Source organism: Schistocerca cancellata, chromosome 2 (genome assembly GCF_023864275.1).
Source record: "Schistocerca cancellata isolate TAMUIC-IGC-003103 chromosome 2, iqSchCanc2.1, whole genome shotgun sequence".
Classification (NCBI taxonomy): domain Eukaryota; kingdom Metazoa; phylum Arthropoda; class Insecta; order Orthoptera; family Acrididae; genus Schistocerca; species Schistocerca cancellata.
The window spans coordinates 403,506,769-403,529,300 of NC_064627.1; the positions used below are offsets into that span (position 1 = coordinate 403,506,769).

Genomic DNA, 22,532 nt, shown 5'->3' on the forward strand with positions numbered 1-22,532 from the left:
TCCCAACAGGAAGACGTTCCAAGCAATTGATCGGCATCTTACGGAGCACGGAACATTCCAGCCTATGATTCGCGACTGGGGGAGACCTAGAACAACGAGGACACCTGCAATGGACAAGGCAATTCTTCGTGCAGTTGACGATATGCCTAATGTCAGTGTCAGAAGTTGCTGCTGTACAAGGTAACGTTGACCACGTCACTGTACGGAGAGTGCTACGGGAGAACCAGTTGTTTCCGTACCACGTACAGCGTGTGCAGGCACTATCAGCAGCTGATTGGCGTCCAAGGGTACACTTCTGTGAATGGTTCATCCAACAATGTGTCAATCCTCATTTCAGTGCAAATGTTCTCTTTATGGATGAGGCTTCATTCCAACGTGATCAAATTGTAAATTTTCATAATCAACATGTGTGGGCCAATGAGAATCCTCACGCAATTGTGCAATCACGTCATCAACACAGATTTTCTGTGAACGTTTGGGCAGGCATTGTTGCTGATGTCTTGATTTGGCCCCATGTTCTTCCACCTGCGCTCAATGGAGCACGTTATCATGATTTCATATGGGATACTCTTCCTGTGCTGCTAGAACATGTGCCTTTACAAGTACGACACAACATGTGGTTCATGCACGATGGAGCTCCTGCACAGTTCAGTCTAAGTGTTCGTACACTTCTCAACAACAGATTCGGTGACTGATGGATTGGTAAAGGTGGACCAATTCCATGGCCTCCACGCTCTCCTGACCTCAACCCTCTTGACTTTCATTTATGGGGGCATTTGAAAGCTCTTGTCTACACAACCCCGGTACCAAATGTAGAGACTCTTCGTGCTCGTATTGTGGATGGCTGTGATACAATACGCCATTCAAAAGGGCTGCATCAGCGCATCAGGGATTCCATGTGACGGAGGGTGGATGCAAGTATCCTTGCTAACGGAGGACATATTGAACATTTCCTGTCCGCAGCTCATGGTCGTGCGGTAGTGTTCTCGCTTCCCATGCCCAGGTTCCCGGGTTCGATTCCCGGCAGGGTCAGGGATTTTCTCTGCCTCGTGATGACTGGGTGTTGTGTGATGTCCTTAGGTTAGTTAGGTTTACGTAGTTCTAAGTTCTAGGGGACTGATGACCACAGATGTTAAGTCCCATAGTGCTCAGAGCCATTTGAACCATTTAAACATTTCCTGTAACAAAGTGTTTGAAGTCACACTGGTACGTTCTGTTGCTGTGTGTTTCCATTCCATGATTAATGTGATTTGAAGAGAAGTAATAAAATGAGCTCTAACATGGAAAGTAAGTGTTTCTGGACACATATCCACATAACATATTTTCTTTCTTTTTGTGTGAGGAATGTTTCCTGAAAGTTTGGCCGTACCTTTTTGTAACATCCTGTATACTGTAGTATACAAAGAAACAGATTGAAGGTGTAGCGCAGTAGGTAGCTTTACGAAATGTGAAGCAACTCTGGTAAGTAGTATTTTTTTTTTTCGCGTTCAATTTGGAATAGCCCCCCAGCTCATAATTATAAAACTCATCATTTTTGTGAATAATGCAGGTCTTCTTGTTTCTAATTACATTTGGATGTGAAATTCTTGTTTCCATTTCAAATACAAATTCTTAATTATCGATGTGTTACGAAAGGCTGTTCTTAATAGTTGTTTGAATGAAGAAAAGATAATTTAATTTTTAAGGCAAAAATGAAAAACCAAATCCTCTTTGTTTGGACTGTGTCCATCTTATACCACAGAGGCAGATAAGTATTGTAGAAACATGAAAAACAATCATTTTCACGGTATTGAGCACATCATACAAATGCTGCATTTTTACATTTCCTACTGTACCATTACAATATGAACCCAACAGAACTTACCTGGAGCCAAGCTGCAGGATTTGGCCTGAGAACTAACAAGACTGTTAAGCTGCCAGACGTACTGGAACTAACATGCACAGCTTTTTCACACATCACTGCCAAACACTGGTGGGATATAGAATGGCTCGTCATATAAGAAGAAGAGAAAATGCTATGCCTGGTTGGCTTCATGGATTCTGTTGTTGATAGGCTTGTTATGAATGAATGTTGCAGGTGACACTTCCAGAACTGCAATGTATTTCTCTGATTCGGATAAGGAAGGAGCTAAGTGATCACCAGATGGCTAACTAAGTTATAGCTTCAGTGGCTTCAATATTTAACTACACAGTGATATCCTTTAATACTCTTACGTAACACACAGCTTATGCAGAAAAATTAACCTGGGGTTAGGTCATTTTCATCATTCTTGTTTTTAATTACAATAGTACAAATATTGTGGGAGAGTTGCAGTGTATTATTTCATTCTGCTTAAAAATTAAATGACATTTGAAGCTGTATTGCTCCTCTGTTAGTATCTTTTTGTGTGTGAACTTCAGCTGGCCATGTCACTGCAGGCTAGTTGTACCAGCTGATGGGCCAGCACTGTCAAAGTTAAATGTGCTGGTAAAGCTGTTGTTCTGTATTATTGCTAAGTTGATGTTCGCATATTGCACAGCACAAAACGTACTTTCACCATCATACTTGACAGTACTAGAGACAGCTTGGCTGCAGTCCCACATGAAATGGAAATCCAATGAGGTTCCAGCAAAGTGGAAGAATACATAGTGCAATGTTTACATCAGGTTTATTCTTATGGTGATTGGATTATAGGTAACTAAACTTCCATTAATTCATTTACTTTCACACCATTCTGATCCCATTTCATACTGGAAATATAGTGGGCTTTTCTTTACAGCTAATAGCTGTATGATGGTATAAAACTAGAACTGGTTATGAAATAAAGGAAAAGTTTAAATAAGTCTTAGTGGAAAATTTTGACATTCATTTAATATTAAGATCCTTAAAGTAATTTGTACAAAATTCTGACAGTGCAAATCCCACAATATCTATGCCTTATTGTAAAACTTAAATCTAGTTTTCGCACCAATTTAATTTCCCCATAGTAGAATTCCAAGGGCAGGTGTGAGTAGAGCAAAGTATGCATATAACAGAATTCCACAGATCAGCCATAGAGATTGTTGCACATTTTCTCTGAGAGCATCCCGTGTAAGTCTTTGTCATTATGAAAACCAAGAAGTTTCACTGATGTAGCCCTGTTTGGGATCATTTAAACACAATAATGTACACAGGTTTTATAATTTCATGACATTTATATCACTTGACATTGCTTGAATCCTAGGAGTAGTTAAATTCATTTCTAAATAGGAGAATGCTTTTTCCTTACTCAGGTTGTATTATTCACTTTCATAATGGAGATGTAAATATCGTTCTATTGGATACAAATTAAGGTACCTAGATGTTTGCCAAACTAAAAACTTACACCATATATACTTATAACTAAGGCACCCAAATGAATTTTACAGTTTTGTAATTGTCAATTTAATCCATTATATTTCGGCTCCTTTTCTTTCTTTGCAGCTCAACAGGATAGGACCAAAGTATATGTTCAATGGTGGAATTTTTACCACAGGCACATGTGCTATATTATTTGGGTAAGTGTAGTAGCAATGTCAAATCAGAACCCATCTTTCATTTTTTGGCACCCTCTGTCACTAAGGAATTTCTATATTTTCAAGAAACAGCAACATCAATTCAGAATTGAACTTAAGTAATGAAGGAATTTTTCATCTTCATATTCAGCATTTCATAAAGTTCCTTGTAAGATTGCAGATTCTCTGTGCAAGAAGACTGCTATACTTTGGGTATTATGTCTTGATAAAAACACAGTTTCTTGTTTTTATTTGTTTACCTGTACATGTTTACACCATAACTAGTTTCCTCTGTTATAGTTAGTAGTATATTTGGCTGTTAACACTGTTGCATAACTTTTGAAGTAAAGTAGCTTCAATAAGTGTGCTATTAAGTAGAATAATGAAAGCCCCACTAATGAAAATGTAACATCACTGAAACATGTATAGCCAAATAGGATAAAAAATAAATTGTTTTGCTAAGGGCTGAGTCCTGAAAATATGTATACTGCTCAAGCAAAAACATTTACAAAACAACAAACTTCTCTGAAGATGAGTGACTAGTATTAACATATGTTCATCTTCAAGGAAAACCAAAAATATTTCTGATCTTTAAAGACATTAAAATAGTAACTTGTTTTATAAAATTCTATACAAACGTGTTATCTAGAGCCCATAACTCTGGTTTGTGGGTATTCTTGCACAAAAGACATTGAATGCTAGGTAAACTACCACTTGCAGTTGTACATAAGGAATGGAATAGTTTTATTATTTTTCCTTTTCTCAGTTTGTCAAAGAAGAGCACTGAAAACTTCAGTTTCTGCCTCTACCTCTCCCCTTCATAGTTTCCTTATATTATGCATACTCGATATTTTCAGATCTAATGAAATGAGGTAATATTTTCATACTGTGTGCAAACAGTTGTGTATGACATGAAAGTACTTGAGTTTTTAATGTTGCCACTGTTTGATTAATGTTGCCATTACTTATCTGCTTGAATTCTTAACAATTGTGTTTGCAGCCTGCTGGACAAAGTCAACGGACACTATCCATTCATTGTGCTGTCGTTTCTGATTAGAATAATTGAAGCACTTGGAAATGCTGCTTTTTTGACAGCAAGTTTTGCTATAATTGCCAAAGAATTTCCAAACAATGTCGCCACAACATTTGTGAGTACAAAATTTTTACATAAGATGTGAAGTTCTATAAATTTATCTTATTATACTAACTTCGAGGAAATAAAGTTTCAATTTTTATAGGCTTCACTGGAAACGTTCTTTGGTCTCGGTCTCATTGTCGGACCAACTGTGGGAGGAGCTCTTTACCAGGTAAAATGTTACTCTTTCTAAATATTGAGGCTTTCTGGGATCTTATTGAGAGCATTCTTTTTCACAATGGTTATGAACCTTGCATTTTATTCTCAGTTCTCTGCAATATTGTGCATTGTGCATTTAAAAATCTATAAAAATGAAGTGGTGCAAATTAGCTCACATTCTCCTTGGCTTTCATGTTTTCAGTTGATTATATGAAACCATTGATTTCAACCAGTGACTGCAGGGAACACGTTACCAAACTTCCTTGGCCCAACAGTTATACCTCCAGCAAACTGGGTCTGAGTTACCTGCACATTCTTCTAACAAGGGTTTTTCACAGAGTGCTTCCTCACCTATTATTTTAAGTGCCAGTACATTTTGTAGTTAATCAGTCATTTAGTGCATTTTAAAGGAATGAGGGTTCAAATTCTCACTCAGCCAACCAGATTTATTTCTCCATGGCTTTAGATTAAATAATTTCAGGTGAATGTTGAAATGGTTCCTTAACAGAACATCACTAGTTCCATCATCCAACCTTAAACGGCAGAAGTATTGTTTGCCTAATAATCAGTAAAATGTTAGAATTTTAATCTCTCTCCTTCATCTCCTAAGTTGCTTTTAACATTCCTTCATAGCACTGCATTTCAAACATTTAAAGTTTCTTCTTTAATAGTTTCTCTCTCAGCATTTGTTTCACATGATTTTTTTCATACATAAATATCAGCAACTATTTTTACAGTTTCATGCCAATATTTTCCACCAGCAGAGCAGTTGTATAGGAGAAAGCTTTCTTCCCTTTCATTACCTTGTTTATGATGTCACTCTCCCTTCAACCATTTTGTGTATTGTTTCTCTGTTGGCTGCAGACTAATTAAACTTTACTGCTATGGCTTCCCCAGTTTTGATGGTTAGCAGGATGATGATCTGCTTCCTATTACTCTTCATTACAGTTATCTTTGCTTCATTAAGCCTTAACACAAAAGCAGTGTTAAAAGGGCTACTGTGTTCTGAACATGCCTGCCCCCCTCCCAGCTCTCCTGAGCTGAGTTTCTTTCCCAATGCCCCTCCCTGTGTTCTTACGTGCAGACCTGGCTAGCCATCTGCTTGTATTCCTTCCAAATTTTGTTCCCCTTGCATTTTCCTTTCATACTTCCTTTTAAACATTTTTGGTACGTCTTAGGGTTTCATCTCCACTTCTAAATTCTATCTCCATATTGTGAGCTATTTAGGAAAGAACTCCCTCCCTAGCATCTTCAGCAAGGATGCTTTCCCCTTTCCCACCCCTCTTCCTTTTTCCACCATAGGCTCCCCTCTGACCTGCTAGGTCACCAGCACATTTAGCCAGCCACTGTGGTGGGGCTGTTACATACCCCTCTGGCTGAGTTCCATGACAACACAGGGATCACACTACTGATACCTGATCTGTTGCCTTCCCATGTATGCCTAGGTGTGGTTGCTTGCCATTCAGGAGCACTGGAGCTATAAACAGCTGCCAAGCCAGACAGCCCCTGCTGTGGCTGGGTGGTATCCACGGAGGGCCTGTGATCAGAGTAAGTGGTATCTGCTTTGCATATGAAACATATCAACCTCCAAAAGTCTGGCCATTCTTCTCTGCTGTATGGCTCATTTAATGCTGCTTCTTATGACCCTGTGTCTTCTGTTCCCTGGCTACACCCTAGCAGGAGGGCCAGGCTTGCCAGCTTCCTACTACCTGATCTGCACTAGGCTGACAGGGACATGTTCACGACCACCAAGCCATTATTTTTTGTAGAAAATATTGAAGATAAGTTTGGTGAATCAGTCTCTCAGTAAGGTGCAGTCAGGTTTGGTGTTCATCAAAACTTCTGCAGCTCTTCATGCTTGTGATGTGCTGGTGTCCATTATTCCTCACCAGTCTTGGATTAGGGTTCAGGGAGACACTTTTTGTAGGCACTTCATCTTTCAAACCGATGAGCTCTGGACCAATCTGGAATGACAGGCTGTTCATTCTGTTTGGCATGTTAAGAAAGGTTGTAAAAACAATTGCACTGATACTGAAGCCTTTAGTCTGACATTTGAGGGAGAGGCCATTTTCAGTGCTAGTACTGAGCCATGTTTTCCCATTGTACGACTGACAAACTATGCCATGAAATGTGCACCCACTCCATGAGGGAGCTCCTGTGTTTTGCTGCCCATGTGTGTTAATTTTCACTCTCCATGGTTACCAGACTGCCCAGTTTATAAGAAAAAAGGAAGATGCAGGAGTAGAAGTCCCTTGATAGTTCATACTACACTGAGGGTCATCTGAAATGGACTTCATTCCCCCTCCTGCCTACTCCCCGTTCCCCTGTATTTCCCAAGCTCTCCCCTCTGGGTGCTGCTCCCCTTACCCAGTCAGAGAAGTCCTACCCCCCTTTGGTGCCTGATGGAGCTTCCTCCTGGAACCCCTGTCCCTAGCATCAGCCAGCTGGAGACCTGCTATCACAACTTGGCCAATGTGCCCCACGCTCACCCACTCTGTTTCCTTCCTGGCCCTGTATGCTGCTCCTAGTTAACCTGGTTGCCAAAGATTCCTCTCAAATGACCTTATTGATGGAGATACTAGTGTAGATGCCAGATCAACACAATGTATGAAAGTCTCTCTCCCCTCTTACCAACCACTGCACACAGCCTCAGTCACTGTATTGCAAGAGGATGTCACCACTCCCAGCCACTCTGGATCTTGCAGAAGCCAGCACTCCCTCCATGCCCTGCCCTCTGCGACCTGAGGAGGAGGAGGAGGAGGAGGAGGAGGAGGAGGAGGAGGAGGAGGAGGAGGAACTGGGACTACTGATACCCCAGAGATGCTGTCTCCCCCTTGCAACCTGAGTCTCAAATCTTATTTATGGATGTCACCCTATCATTGTTGATGGGTGGTGACCTGGCAGTGTAATAGGGCCCAGCCCCTTCACCACCCATTTGCATCCTTGTTCTGTGCTTATTCAATGGAACTGTAATGGATATGACCATCACCTCCTGGAGTTTAAATATCTTATTTCCTTTTACTCTGCAGCTTGTCATTTTCCAGGAACATCATTTTACTGACGATCACTCGCTGACCCTTTCTGGGGTCCATGATTCCTGTTGGAACAAGGTCAGCCCTTTGAGGCCTTCAGGTGGTGGTTACATGTTGATCCATACCAACATTTTTAGTACATGGATCCCCCTTCATGCCACACTGAAAGAAGTTGCTTTTGGGCCACTAATACTCTGCAGTCATGGTTTGCAGTCTCTCTCCCATTCCTGACAGGCCACTTACACCTGCTGCTCTGCCTTCCTTCAGCAACTCTCACTTTCCTTCCTCCTACTCGGGGATTTTAATGCCCCTCACCCTTTATGGGGCAGTGCTTTTAGGTCTGGTTGGGGGCTCCTCACTGACAAGTTTCTTGTGAACTACAACCTTTGCCTTCTTGATGATGATACTACTACTCATTTTAATTCTGCATACAGCACTTTCTCTGCCACTGATCTTTTGCTCCCTTCCTTCCTTCCTTCCTTCCTTCCTTCCTTCCTTCCAGTGGCCACCACATGACCTCTGCAACAGTGACCACTTCATTTCTCATTCTCTTCCCACCTCCCAATGACCTGGTTACCCCACTGGGCTTTCCATCTTGCTGAGTGTCCTCTGTATATCTCCCAGGTCATATTTGTCTCCATCAACAGGTTGTATTGATGAAGTCATTCGTCATCTATCCAGTAAGATAATTCATGCTGGCAGCATTGCAATTACTGACTCGATGGTCTCCATTCACTGTCAGGTAGTTCTGTGGTGGAGCACGGCCATTGCCACTGCCATACATAATCATTGTCATGCCTTGCAACATCACATCTAAATTGGCACTCATCCTCTTCTGGTCTTGCTTCCTATGGATGTCTTGGCATCAAAGCCCATTACCTAACAGAGCAAGTGGGTGTGTTGGGGATGCTTTGCTCCTCCCTAGGGTCTTCTGTCCCTCTGTCATGGGTGTGAGGTACACTCTGCACCCTAAACTGTTGTAAGCAGCAGGCTTCCATTCTGAGCCTTGGCCTTCCAGATGGCCTTTTTACAGATCCATCAGTTCTTGCAGAATGCCTTGTGACCTGTTTTGCAATGGCAGTGTCATCAGCCCCCTATCCATCAACCTTCCTCCTCAGGAAGCAGCAGGCTGAAGCTTCCCTTGTCAGGCAGATTCCTACAATGGTCCTTTTACTGAATGGGAACTACTTCTGGCCCTCGTCTTCTTGCCGTGATTCAGGCCCTGACCCTGAGTCCATTAACAACCAGTTGCTTCAACACTCACTCCTCAACAACATTATTATCTCCTTCAGGTGTTCAACCATATTTGCCTACAGGATGTTTTCCCTCTCAGGAGAGACAGTATTTTGGTTCATGCTTAAGCCTGGTGAGGATCCCTCATACCTTGATGGCTACTGGCCAGTCAGTCTCACTATTGTCCCTTGAGAATTACTAGACTGGATGGTGGCTTGTTGGCTCAGTTGGGCTCTCGAATCTCAGGAACTATTCCCCATTCTCTGTGACCCCTCTGGCAGCAGATCCCCTTTTTCCACAATCAATGACAGAATCTTATGAGACTATGGAGACTCCCACCATATGGCATTCTTCCCTCTGCCTCTCCTGCTGGGAATCTACAGAGCTCCCACCTCCACCCCCCTTTTTTGTTGTTGTTGTTGTTGTTGTTGTTGTTGTGGGGTTCCCCTCATGGTAATCCATATTTTGCTGGACTGCTCCCATCCTTTATCCCTTCACACTAAATACGTCCTCCTAACATCCCTGTCTCAGGTATTAGTGGTTGAACTTACTGTTTAAGTCTGTCCTCGATTTTCTTTGTCAAAGTGGTTTGTCCTGTCAGGTGTAAGTCCTTGAATTTGAGTCCCTCAATGTTGGCATTGGTTATAAAGGCCTCAGCCTTGCCTGTGCCAGCCAGGTCTTTTGTGCAGTTTTGTTTCCCCTTTCTGTGTATCTTCTTCCCCCAGTGTTGTCACCATTGTGTTGTAATCACAGTATGGTGAGGATTTGGACTGGTTGATGGTGGTGCTAGTGCCCCAATGGGTGTACCATTTCTGGAGCATCTGTGCTCTCCCAATCCCCCCACCCCATCTCTTCCTGTTCTTTCCTCTTCCTGCTGCCACAACATTCCTTTTACCTCTCTCTTTGCGTGTTTTTTCTTCCCCTTGACTGGACTGCACTGCACTGGACTGTGCTGTTTGTGTTGGTCTTCCCTTTGTTTGTCGGCCTTCCCTTTGTTTCTGTCACCTTAGATCATGGGACCAATGACATCGCTGTTTTGTGCCCTCTCCTAACCAACCAACCTTCTTGAACACATTCCTTATATTCATATTTGACCTTCATACTGCATCATGAAATGATCAATGGAAACATAAGTTATATGAATAAAAAACTTTCTTGATTACCAGGGTGCAATCAAAGAATGTACCCGAAATACAGTGTCAGGTGTGTTCTTGTGTGGCACCCTGGAAACCAAGTGCAAATTTAATTTCTAAATTGCTGTTATACACATTCAGTTTGTATCCAGGTTACCTCTAAATGGTATTTATAAGTTGTCATTTTGAAACTGAATGAATTTATTGAATGGCTCAGCAGGTGCTGGTAAGTGTATACTACAACCATGTTAAGTGATAGACAATGAATGTACTAGCTGAAAATATCAAAAGTTCATGAACACTACATAATGGATACTAAAATTATGTTATATATTTCAGCTTGGAGGTTATACAACTCCATTTGCTGTGTTGGGATCTGCTCTGTTCATGTCAGCAGTGATGACAGCATTTGTACTACCAGGACACTCAGATTCTCCTGTTGATGACAAACATGAAGGTAAAACCAGTTACAAACACTCTGTGCAAAAAGAAATCTGATTAAAGAAAACTCTAAAATTACATAGAATTCAGGAGATGAAATGCAAACAACTGCTTATAAACAGAAGCAGAAAAAAAAACTATGCTAGCTTTTGGAATAGTTACTACTTTCTTCTGGGAGAAAAGGAGGGTAGAATGGGGTGGTTAGAAAAGACAAATCACTGAAACTAAGTCCAACTTATGAGAGGACAAAGGGATGCAAAGATTAATGGAAATTAGAGAGCAAGAGTTCAGTGACAATTAAGCAAGCACTGTACAGCTACAGTTCAGAAATGATAGGTCAGAACTCTTTCATGAAGAAAGAGTTGTGTTTCTGATGATGGTTTACGCTTTATTGCTACATTTGACAGTCATAGGGAGGAATATACCAGTTTCTTTACTTTCCAGTTATTTGAGAAAAGTTTTCGTGGTTGTTTGTCTGTGTGACAGTGTGTAAAAGGCAAAACATTCTCATTAAAAAAGTTGTCAGTTGGAATCCTGCTCAAGAAAATATACTTTAGCTTTATATTTTATGGAACATATTTATTTATGAAAGACAGTTTATTAGAAATAGTGATGCACAATGTGAAAGTCTTTAGTACTCCATTGGAACTACAGCCACTAAAAGTAGTTTCCAGTGACAGTTGTTGAGTATTACTGAAAATAAAATGAATTCTACTCTTAAATTACACATTGTTTTGCGAAACACACACACACAACCTGTTGGTATTACCGGAAAGACTACTGAAACTTTCATATCTTACAGGTGGTCTGATCCAAGTCTTGAAGATACCAGGAGTTATGCTCGCAGCTTCAAGCATTGTTGTCACATCAATGAGCATTGGCTTCTTACAAGCTACATTGGAACCACATCTCAGAAATGTATGATTTTAATGCAACTACTCATTTAATTAGATGAGGACTGTGAGCTTTTAAATGAGCATTCTAGAAATCTGATAGTACTAACAAAAATTTGTTCAAACATTTTTAATTTTTGCAGTTCAACCTCTCCCCTGTGATTCTGGGGCTCATGTTTGTCATCAATGGTGGTACGTATGCACTAACTGCTCCTTGCTGGGGTTGGATGTGTGATCGTTTCCTGATGCCTAAGATTGCCACCATCATTGGATGCCTTATGATAATGGTTGGCTTCAGCATGATTGGCCCTGCTCCTTTCATTCCATGTGACACGTAAGTAAAACATTACCACTGTAGTCATACACTAAATTTTAAACAGTTACACTTAAATGATACATATGTCACTGTTTACTCAATTTCATTTATTTCCTTATTTCAGAAAAATTCAGAAATTTTTGGGAAATATATGGTAAATAGCCTAGAATACTTAACTTTCTCCACTTGAAAGTCAGATGAAGTTATTGTTAAACAAATAATTATTACCACCAACAGAAATGCCATGTTACAGACTGTAGATGATTGCAGAATTACACAGGGTGTAGATAACCATGTATACAAAGTTAAAATATTTAGAGGAGGTACAAAGGAACACTTCAAATGTGACAGAAATGTTGCTAGTGCACCATTTTTCTGCTAGGGTCCTTGAAAGGTTAAACTCTGAACTTCATGCAGGCTGATGTTCGGTTGCTTTTATTCCTTCACATGAAATACACTGACATTGAAATATTATGAAATTGATTTTCAACTTGGACCTCCCATTGTTTGACATTGAAATATGATCAACACAATTTCATTTTACTGTGAGGAAAATACAGGAAATCATAGTACCTTTCTCCATGAAAAGTCAGGCAGTGATTATGGTTCCAACATTGTGTGGCCCCACCACAAATTAACTGTTGATACCAAAAAATACTGTAGATTTCTTCCCAACTGTTGGATTGGGAAGGGGCAGTACTGTGTGCATCATCTACTGGCACTACTCTTGTGAATTTATTTTTATGGTTGGAGATGACACTTCTAGTGTACAAGACACAGAAAATACGCCAGGTGAGCTGATTGCTGATTTTGCTAAAACTGCAACCATTATTCGTGAGAAACATGGCTGTTTTGAGTGTGTTAGATGCTCATTAGCATACAGATGTCAGGTGTGCATTGATGTAATGGACAACATATCTAAAACAATGTTCATCAGGCAGCAATTTGAATACCATCTCTGAAGATCACTAGCATCAAAATGTTCATAGATCCATAGCAGCATAACAGTGGACCCATGTCACATTCTGTATATTATTTTATGTTGGTGTGTATCACATGCTATCCAGCAAAGAATATTATTTACAATAAATTGCCTATGAGAACAAATGTACTGGCTAGTGAAATATGTCTTAAGTAGTTGAACAGGTTTCTACTAACTGTTAAACTGTTGACTCTGCAAAATTTTCTTTGTATTTGTTTTTGAAGATTAAATAGGCCTACTTTGAAACTGCATTGACCAAGAAACTTTACCATAGAAAACAATTATTAGAAGTGCGCAAGTAACATTATAGTGTGTGGTGGAGCACACTTTCTGTACCACTGTTACAGTCCCCCCCTTTCCCTGTTCATCAAGTTATTTGCAGGAAGAAAGATTTCTGGTAAACCTCCATGTGATCCTGACCCTCCCTCTATCCTTATCGTCTTGATGTGAGACACATGGAGGAGAAAGCAATATATTGGTTACCTCTTGATGGAGCTCAGAGCTCTTCAGAGTTCATGTTTGGCACACATGGGGCCCTGAGCTATAACAGCCCTTTCTTCCTTGCTGGACTGCATTTCCTTCCCCATGCCCCTCCCTCCCTGTACCCACTATTTTCCCTCTCCCCACTTTCACTTCTCTTGGTGTCCTTGATTACATGGGCCCAGCTATCCTCCCTGTTTTTGGTATCCCTGTGGCTTTGTTTCTCTTGCTATTTCTCTTTCATCTTCCCTTTTTGGCCTTTTTAGTCCCCCTTGGCAGTTTGACCTGACCTTCTAATGTTCCTCTCAGTAGTGAGCCAGCTGGTAACACCACCTTACTTAGGACCTTGTGTGTGGCCTTACTGCCTCTGCCATCTTTTCCTCGATGCCACTGTCCTTTAACACCATATAGCCAGCACAGTAGCCAGTCCATGTGTTCACATTGTTGCTTACCCATTTGGTTCAGCCTCCTGACAACACAAGGATCATACTAATGACACCCTAGCTGGTGCCTCCCTTGTGTACCTAGGAGTGGTTGCTTTTCATTCTGGAGCATCAAAACTCTCAGCAACATTTGGCATACCAGATGGCCCTTGCTGTGGCTGGATGGTGCCCACAGGGAGAGCCTGTGAACAGAATGGACAGGATAGTACAGGGTGGATGCTTTCCATATGAAATACCATTCTTCTATGGCTGTTGCTTTAGTTAGCAGTGGGCCTTTCAATGCTGCTGTTTATGATCCTGCAGCTTTTCCATCCCTGGCTGCACCCTGGGAGGAGTGCCAGGTTAGCTGGCTTGGGGTGAAATCCTTTCCCTGCTACCTGGTCTGCACCAGGACTGATGGACATGTTCACTGCCACCAAGCTATTACTTTTTGTGGAAACTATTGAATACATGTTTGGCAAAGTGGAGTCAGAGTAAGAATGGTAAAATTTGCTGTTAATCAAAAAGTACCCTCCCACCCAATCTGTGGCCCTTCATGCCTGTGACCATCTTGGCAACATCTGTGCCCATTATTCCTTACCAGTCTTTAAATATGGTTCAAGGAATCATTTTTCAGAGGGACCTCATCCTTCAAACTGCTGAGGAACTCCATGCCAGTTTGGAATCGCACAGTGTTCATTTCATTGGGCTTGTTCAGAAAGGCTGTAAGGATGATCACATTAATACTTATGACCTTATTCTGGCATTTGAGGGGGATATGCTATGACAGAATGGTTTATTGTTGTGATTTGAAGCCTTACATCCCAACACTCATGAGGTGTTCTCAGTGTTTACCTTTTGTGCACGTCTTCCCACTGTTTGGTGGACCCTCTATGTAATAAATGTAGACATCCACTGCATGAGGGGAGCCCCTGTGTTCCACTGCCAACATGTTAATTATCATGACCATCCCTCCAAACTCACTGGATTGCCAGGTTTATAAGAAGGGAAAAAAGTACTGGAGTAGAAGTTTCTTCATTGTTTATCCTACACTGAGGCTCGTTGTCAATATGTCTTCATCCAGTGTCTGACATCTGACTTCCTCTATTACATCTTTTCCTCCGCACCACCCACCATCTCTCTCTCTCTCTCTCACACACACACACACACACACACACACACACACACACACACACACACACACACACCTTTTGTTGATTACCCCTTGTCAGGTGAAATCCTATAATGAAACTTCCACTGAATGGGGATATCTTGTTTCCCCTTCAACATTTCACTGCTACTACTGCAGCAGATGTCAATAAAAGCATGTGATGAACATATTTTATCCACCTTTGTCAATCTTCACTTGTATTATTTCACATCCAGAATCTGTACTAATATCACAAGATATTATCACACATATTACAGCTGTAAACACACCTCCACCACTGGCATTAATCCTGTCCTTCAGATACACATTCCAGTTGGAATGGAGAATTTCATTGCTGTTAACATTTGGTTTTAGTGGTGTCTTCCCCTAGTGCTCAGTGGGTGTTGTTAACATTGGAAAGTGAGACTAGTGATGGGGCCTTTCCATAGAAACTACTAAAGTTACCTAATACTACATTATTGTTTTCTTTACCTGATCTGCCATTATCAAGGTACTCTATCAATGAATGTAAACAGTGAAGCTGCTACATTGCCCAAAGCTAGAGAAAAAGACTGAAGTTGCTGGTATAGTGACACAGGATTTGAGTGTTTTGTGTGTACAGGTCACCATGTGGCAGTATTAGCATCTTTCTGAAACAATTGCCAGATTGTTGAGAGTGAATATGAATAGAAATCTTATATGTGGAGACTTCAACATTGACATGGGAAAAAGACACAAAAATAAGACAGGATTTTGAAGAATTGTTAATACAGCATAACATGAAAGTAACAACTGCACCAACAAGAGTGACTTCACAAAGTGAGACAGTTATTGACAACATAATTACTAATATGTGTAACTATGAGTCACTTGTAGTTCATACAGAAATATCTGATCATCATGGACAACAAATCAGCTTTTACAGAAGTAATGACACAGTATCCGAACCAAAACAAACAACCAAAGAAATTAGGATCATCAGTGAACAAAATATCAACATCCTTAGAACAATGTTAAGTAAGGAAACCTGGAATGAAACCCTACAGGCCCAGAGTGTAAATGAAAAATATGATGCATTTATTTAAACAATTAAGTACCATTTTAATGTAGCATTTCCCAAAGTAAATAGACAAGAAAGGCACCAAGATCAAAAACAGTGGATTACCGGTGAAATACTGGTACAGCGAAGGAAGCTTCAGGATGTGAGACGGATGGGCGAAGCTGAAAACTATAAAATGTTAAAAAAGAACTACAGAAAAACAATAACAGAAGCCAAAGCAAGAGCAATTGACACAACCATAACGAACTCAAAAAACAAGGCAAAGGCAGCTTGGAATGCAATCAATGCTGAAAGAAAGGAAAAAGATGGGTCAAACAAAGAAGGTGGTATTAGGTCAATTAAAATAGACAACAGTGGTCACAGATGGTATGGAAATAGCAAACATACTGAATGATAACTATATCAGTGTAGTAGAAAACTTAAAATTGGAAAGAAATAGTCAAAAACAGAAGGGCATTAAGGAACCAATAAGATCGTGCAGTACTATGATCTTCAGACCAGTCACGGAAGATGAATTGTGAAAAACTATACAGAAACTGAAGTCCAAGAAATCAGCTGGTGATTATGAAATATCAAATAATGTAATAAAGCTGGTAAGTGAGGAGATATCACCACTGCTGAGCATAGCAAACTGTTCTTTCAGAGATGAAATTTTTCCAGAAGAACTGAAGATAATGAAGGTAGTGCCAGTGTACAAGAAAGGGTATAAGGATGATCACAACTACTACAGACCAGTTTCACTGATATCAGGTTTCTCAAAAATCCTAGAAATGCTTGTGTATACGAGATTAGTTAACTATTTGGACAAACATAACATTCTCATACCCTCACAACATGGTTTCAGAAAGGGTAAATCTACAGAATCAGCAATTGCCAGTCTAACAGAATACATTTTACAGTCCTTAGATGAGAAAAATGTTGTCTCTGCAATGTTTCTGGATCTTTCAAAGGCATTTGTCACCATTGACCATGAAATGCTGACACAAAAATTAAGCAACTATGGCATTACAGGGCAACCAGGTGAATGGATAAAAATCGTACTTGTGCAACTGCAAGCAGTGTGTATCATTAGGAAACTCATACCAGTCAGAAACCAAACCCATCAAATATGGAGTGCCGCAGCGTTCAGTAATGGGGCCATTGTTATTTAATGTGTTTGTTAATGATACAGGTGTTGTGGAGGAAGAAAAGAAAATATTGTATGCTGATGACATGACAATACTAAATAGTGACCAAAATATGGAACAGCTTGAGAGAAGAGCATACTTATCTGCAAATGTCACAGCTCAATGGCTGTTGGAAAATGAACTGGTTATAAATCTAAAAAAGACTATGTATGCAGTGTTTAAAAACAAGGAAAAGGCTTTAGACATGGATTTAGAGGTTATTGGAACAAGGCTGGAAGAAGTAGAATCTGCTAGATTCTTAGGTATTCTTGTGGATAATGAACTGAAATGGAAAAAAAAATATTAATGTCTGGAAGAAACTGAGCTCTGTCATATTCTTAATGATGCAGCTATCACAGTATTCAGACAAGAACCTTCTGTGTACAGTGTATCATGGACTTTTCGAACCATACTTACAGTGGGGGGAAACTCAAACAAACAAGAGACAAAACGAGTGTTTACATTACAAAAAAAAAGCAATTCGGACCATTTTAAGAAGAAAGACCTCTGAAATGTGCAGAAACTGTTTCAAGAATTTAGGTATCTTAACTTTTTCATCATTGTATATATACAAATTTACCTACCTCCATGAACCATGGATCTTGCGAGCTGGTGGGGAGGCTTGCATGCCTCAGCGATACAGATGGCCGCGTACCGTAGGTGCAACCACAACGGAGGGGTATCTGTTGAGAGGCCAGATAAACGTGTGGTTCCTGAAGAGGGGCAGCAGCCTTTTCAGTAGTTGCAAGGGCAACAGTCTGGATGATTGACTGATCTGGCCTTGCAACACTAACCAAAACTAGCTTGCTGTGCTGGTACTGTGAATGGCTGAAAGCAAGGGGAAACTACAGCCATAATTTTTCCCGAGGGCATGCAGCTTTACTGTATGGTTGAATGATGGCGTCCTCTTGGGTAAAATATTCTGGAGGTAAAATAGTCCCCCATTCAGATCTCCGGGCGGGGATTACTCAGGACAATGTCATTATCACGAAAAAGAAAACGCATTCTACGGATCGGAGTGTGGAATGCCCGATCCCTTAATCAGGCAGGTAGGTTAGAAAATTTAAAAAGGGAAATGGATAGATTGAAGTTATAGTGGGAATTAGTGAAGTTAGGTGGCATGAGGAACAAGACTTTTGGTCAGGTGAATACAGGGTTATAAATACAAAATCAAATAGGGGAAATGCAGCAGTAGGTTTAATAATGAATGAAAAAATAGGAGTGCGGGTAAGCTGCTACCAACAGCATAGTGAACGCTTTATTGTGGCCAAGATAGACACAAAGCCCATTCCTACTACAGTAGTACAAGTTTATATGCCAACTAGCACTGCAGATGATGAAGAAATTGATGAAATGTATGATGAGATAAAAGAAATTATTCAGGTAGTGAAGGGAGACAAAAATTTAATAGTCATGGGTGAAAAGGGAGAGAAGGAAACATAGTGGGTGAATATGGATTGGGGGAGAGAAATGAAAGAGGAAGCTGTCTGGTAGAATTTTGCACAGAGCATAACTTAATCATAACTAACACTTGGTTCAAGAATCATAAAAGGATGTATACGTGGAAGAACCCTGGAGATACTAGAAGGTATCAGATAGATTATATAATGGTAAGACAGTGATTTAGGAACCAGGTTTTAAATTGTAAGACATTTCCAGGGGCAGATGTGGACTCTGACCACAATATATTGGTTATGAACTGTAGATTAAAACTGAAGAAATTGCAAAAAGGTGGGAATTTAAGGAGATGGCACCTGGATAAACTGACTAAACCAGAGGTTGTACAGAGTTTCAGGGAGAGCATAAGGGAACAATTGACAAGAATGGGGGAAAGAAATACAGTAGAAGAAAAATAGGTAGCTTTGAGGGATGAAGTAGTGAAGGCAGCAGAGGATCACGTAGGTAAAAGATGAAGGCTAGTAGAAATCCTTGGGTAACAGAAGAAATATTGAATTTAATTGATAAAAGGAGAAAATATAAAAACGCAGTAAATGAAGCAGGCAAAAGGGAATACAAACGTCTCAAAAATGAGATAGACAGGAAGTGCAAAATGGCTAAGCAGGGGTGGCTAGAGGACAAATGTAAGGATGTAAAGGCTTATCTCACTACGGGTAAGATAGATACTGCCTACAGGAAAGTTAGACAGACCTTTGGAGAAAAGAGAACCACTTGCATGAATATCAAGAGCTCAGATGGAAACCCAGTTCTAAGCATATAAGGAAAAGCAGAAAGGTGGAAGGAGTATATAGAGGGTCTATACAAGGGCGATGTACTCTAGGACAATATTATGGAAATAGAAGAGGATGTAGATGAAGATGAAATGGGAGATAAGATACTGCGTGAAGAGTTTCACAGAGCACTGAAAGACCTGAGTCGAAACAAGGCCTCGGGAATAGACAACATTCCATTGGAACAACTGACGGCCTTGGCAGAGCCAGTCCTGACAAAACTCTACCATCTGGTGAGCAAGATTTATGAAACAGGTGAAATACCCTCAGACTTCAAGAAGAATATAATAATTCCAATCCCAAAGAAAGCAGGTGATGACAGATGTGAAAATTACCGAACTATCAGTTTAATAAGCCACAGCTGCAAAATACTAACACGAATTCTTTACAGACGAATGGAAAAACTGATAGAAGCTGACCTCCGGGAAAATCAGTTTGGATTCCGTAGAAATGTTGGAACACGTGAGGCAATACTGACCCTATGACTTATCTTAGAAAATAGATTAAGGAAAGGCAAACCTACATTTCTAGCATTTGTGGACTTAGAGAAAGCGTTTGACAATGTTGACTGGAATACTCTCTTTCAAATTCTGAAGGTGGCAGGGGTAAAATACAGGGAGCGAAAGGCTATTTACAATTTGTACAGAAACCAGATGGCAGTTATAAGAGTCGAGGGACATGAAAGGGAAGCAGTGGTTGGGAAGGGAGTAAGACAGGGTTGTAGCCTCTCCCCGATGTTATTCAATTTGTATATTGAGCAAGCAGTAAAGGAAACAAAAGAAAAATTTGGAGTAGGTATTAAAATCCATGGAAAAGAAATAAAAACTTTGAGGTTCGCCGATGACATTGTAATTCTGTCAGAGACAGCAAAGGACTTGGAAGGGCAGTTGAATGGAATGGACAGTGTCTTGAAAGGAGGATATAAGATGAACATCAACAAAAGCAAATCGAGGATAATGGAATGTAGTCGAATTAAGTCGGGTGATGTTGAGGGTATCAGATTAGGAAATGAGACACTTAAAGTAGTAAAGGAGTTTTGTTATTTGGGGAGCAAAATAACTGATGGTCGGAGTAGAGAGGATATAAAATGCAGACTGGCAATGGCAAGGAAAGTGTTTCTGAAGAAGAGAAATTTAACATAGAGTATAGATTGGTGTGTCAGGAAGTCGTTTCTGAAAGTATTTGTATGGAGTGTAGCCATGTATGGAAGGGAAATGTGGACGATAAATAGTTTGGACAAGAAGATAATAGAAGCTTTCGAAATGTGGTGCTACAGAAGAATGCTGAAGATTAGATGGGTAGATCACATAACTAATGGGGAGGTATTGAATAGAATTGGGGAGAAGAGGAGTTTGTGGCACAACTTGACAAGAAGGGACCAGTTGGTAGGACATGGTCTGAGGCATCAAAGGATCACAAATTTTGCATTGGAGGGCAGTGTGGAGGGTAAAAATCATAGAGGGAGACAAAAAGATGAATACACTAAGCAGATTCAGAAGGATGTAGGTTGCAGTAAGTATTGGGAGACGAAGTTTGCACAGGATGGAGTAGCATGGAGAGCTGCATCAAACCAGTCTCAGGACTGTAGACAACAACAAAAACATATATACAAAACAATAATGTACATCACAAAAGGTAGTGAGGACTGAATTACAAATGCTAGTGTACACACCCACAATACAAGAAGGAAGAATGAAGTACAGAGCATACCCCCACTGACTGGCAATGCTAGAAAAAGGACCCCAGTACTCTGGTATTAGACTACTAAGAAGTCTGCCTAAAAACCTGCAAGATAGTGTACTTCACAATGACTTTCCAAAGAAACTTAGACTATCTCATTGAAAAAGTTTTACAGTGTTGCAGAATAGTTATGCCATTAAATTTGTATATACTGTTATTCATTATCGATGATGTAAAAATGTAAGCTAAAGGTGTAGAAAAATAAGTGATAATGAATGTTAATTCTTTGACATGTCCTATATTACATGTGCATTTACTGTACACAATGTAATCTTACAGGATCAAATAAAATTCAATTCAATGATAGCAAAATTAGTACAAATATGGTGTAGCTGTTACCTTTTTATGGTATACAAGTATTATTTCATTCATGATGCACATGACTGCAAATTGTTCATTGCTGGGTTGGCACTGTAACAAACTCTAAGCTCGGTTTAATATTTTCAGAATTCTATGGTTATCAATTCTGGGGCTTGTGTGTCATGGCCTTGGGATAGCTGCACAACTGGTGGCATCATTCACAGATGCTCTTAGAACAGCAATGTAAGAGCATAGTCAAAAGTTATGTATAATACATAATAATTTTTTTCTTGTTTTCATTTGACTTGCAAATTTATTTCAGAGCATATGGCTTTCCTAACAATCTGGAAACTTATGGCTTGATATCTGGATTGTGGACTTCAACATTTGCACTGGGAGCTTTTATTGGTCCGTCTGCTGCTGGTATTCTATATGACAGAGTAGGATTTAAAAATGCAACAATGTTCATTGTTGGACTTAACCTTCTTGTAGTAAGTATAAAGAATAATATAAGTATTTTTAATTCTAATTTTAGTTGTATTATCAATGTAAGTTCATTTCATTTCATTCTCTTGTATTTCAGCAGTTCTGTACATAAGAGAACAGAATGAAAATATTCCACTTAGTACTAATATACAAAGCAAAAATGCTATCAAATAAGTGATATAATTTCAGTGGAAATATATGCATATGCACATAATAAATTTACTCTCACTACATATATTGACATCCGAATGGGTCTCATTCAGCGGATATCCTTAGGGTGGTAATACTGTTAGATTTTTCATCAGAGAGACAGTGAGATGGGCAGTAGAACAAGCCGACTGCATAATGTTCACTTTGTAACCACAAGAGGAAATCTTTGCGATAGTACCTTTGTGTACACTGACGGCTCTTGGACTGACCGTGGTGTTGGGTGTGCCTTTGTCATTGGTGCCGACGTTTTTTGGTATTGGCTTCCGGAACACGGCTCAGTATTTACAGCAGAGCTCTTTGCCCTGTATCAGCCCAAGCAGTACACCCAGCGACACGGGCTTTGCAATTGCATCATTGCTCAGACACTCTCAGCACCCTTAAAATCCTGTGTGTGCTGTACACTGTCCATCCCTTAGTGCAACTGGACCAGGAATGCTGTCACCTGTTCACTCT

The 22,532-nt window shown here is 40.2% G+C and overlaps 1 protein-coding gene across 1 annotated transcript in view; it reads left to right on the forward strand.

Annotated features, from left to right (window-relative positions):
• The window catches only part of LOC126161847 (MFS-type transporter SLC18B1-like), a 62,987-nt gene that overhangs the window by 34,901 nt on the left and 5,554 nt on the right, over nucleotides 1–22,532 (forward strand). Inside the window, exons 3-10 of the mRNA XM_049917952.1 lie at nucleotides 3,443–3,516; nucleotides 4,514–4,661; nucleotides 4,752–4,820; nucleotides 10,545–10,662; nucleotides 11,449–11,564; nucleotides 11,683–11,873; nucleotides 21,531–21,626; nucleotides 21,706–21,874. Of these exons, the coding sequence (XP_049773909.1) occupies nucleotides 3,443–3,516; nucleotides 4,514–4,661; nucleotides 4,752–4,820; nucleotides 10,545–10,662; nucleotides 11,449–11,564; nucleotides 11,683–11,873; nucleotides 21,531–21,626; nucleotides 21,706–21,874 (981 nt within the window). The remainder of the gene's footprint in view (nucleotides 1–3,442; nucleotides 3,517–4,513; nucleotides 4,662–4,751; nucleotides 4,821–10,544; nucleotides 10,663–11,448; nucleotides 11,565–11,682; nucleotides 11,874–21,530; nucleotides 21,627–21,705; nucleotides 21,875–22,532) is intronic.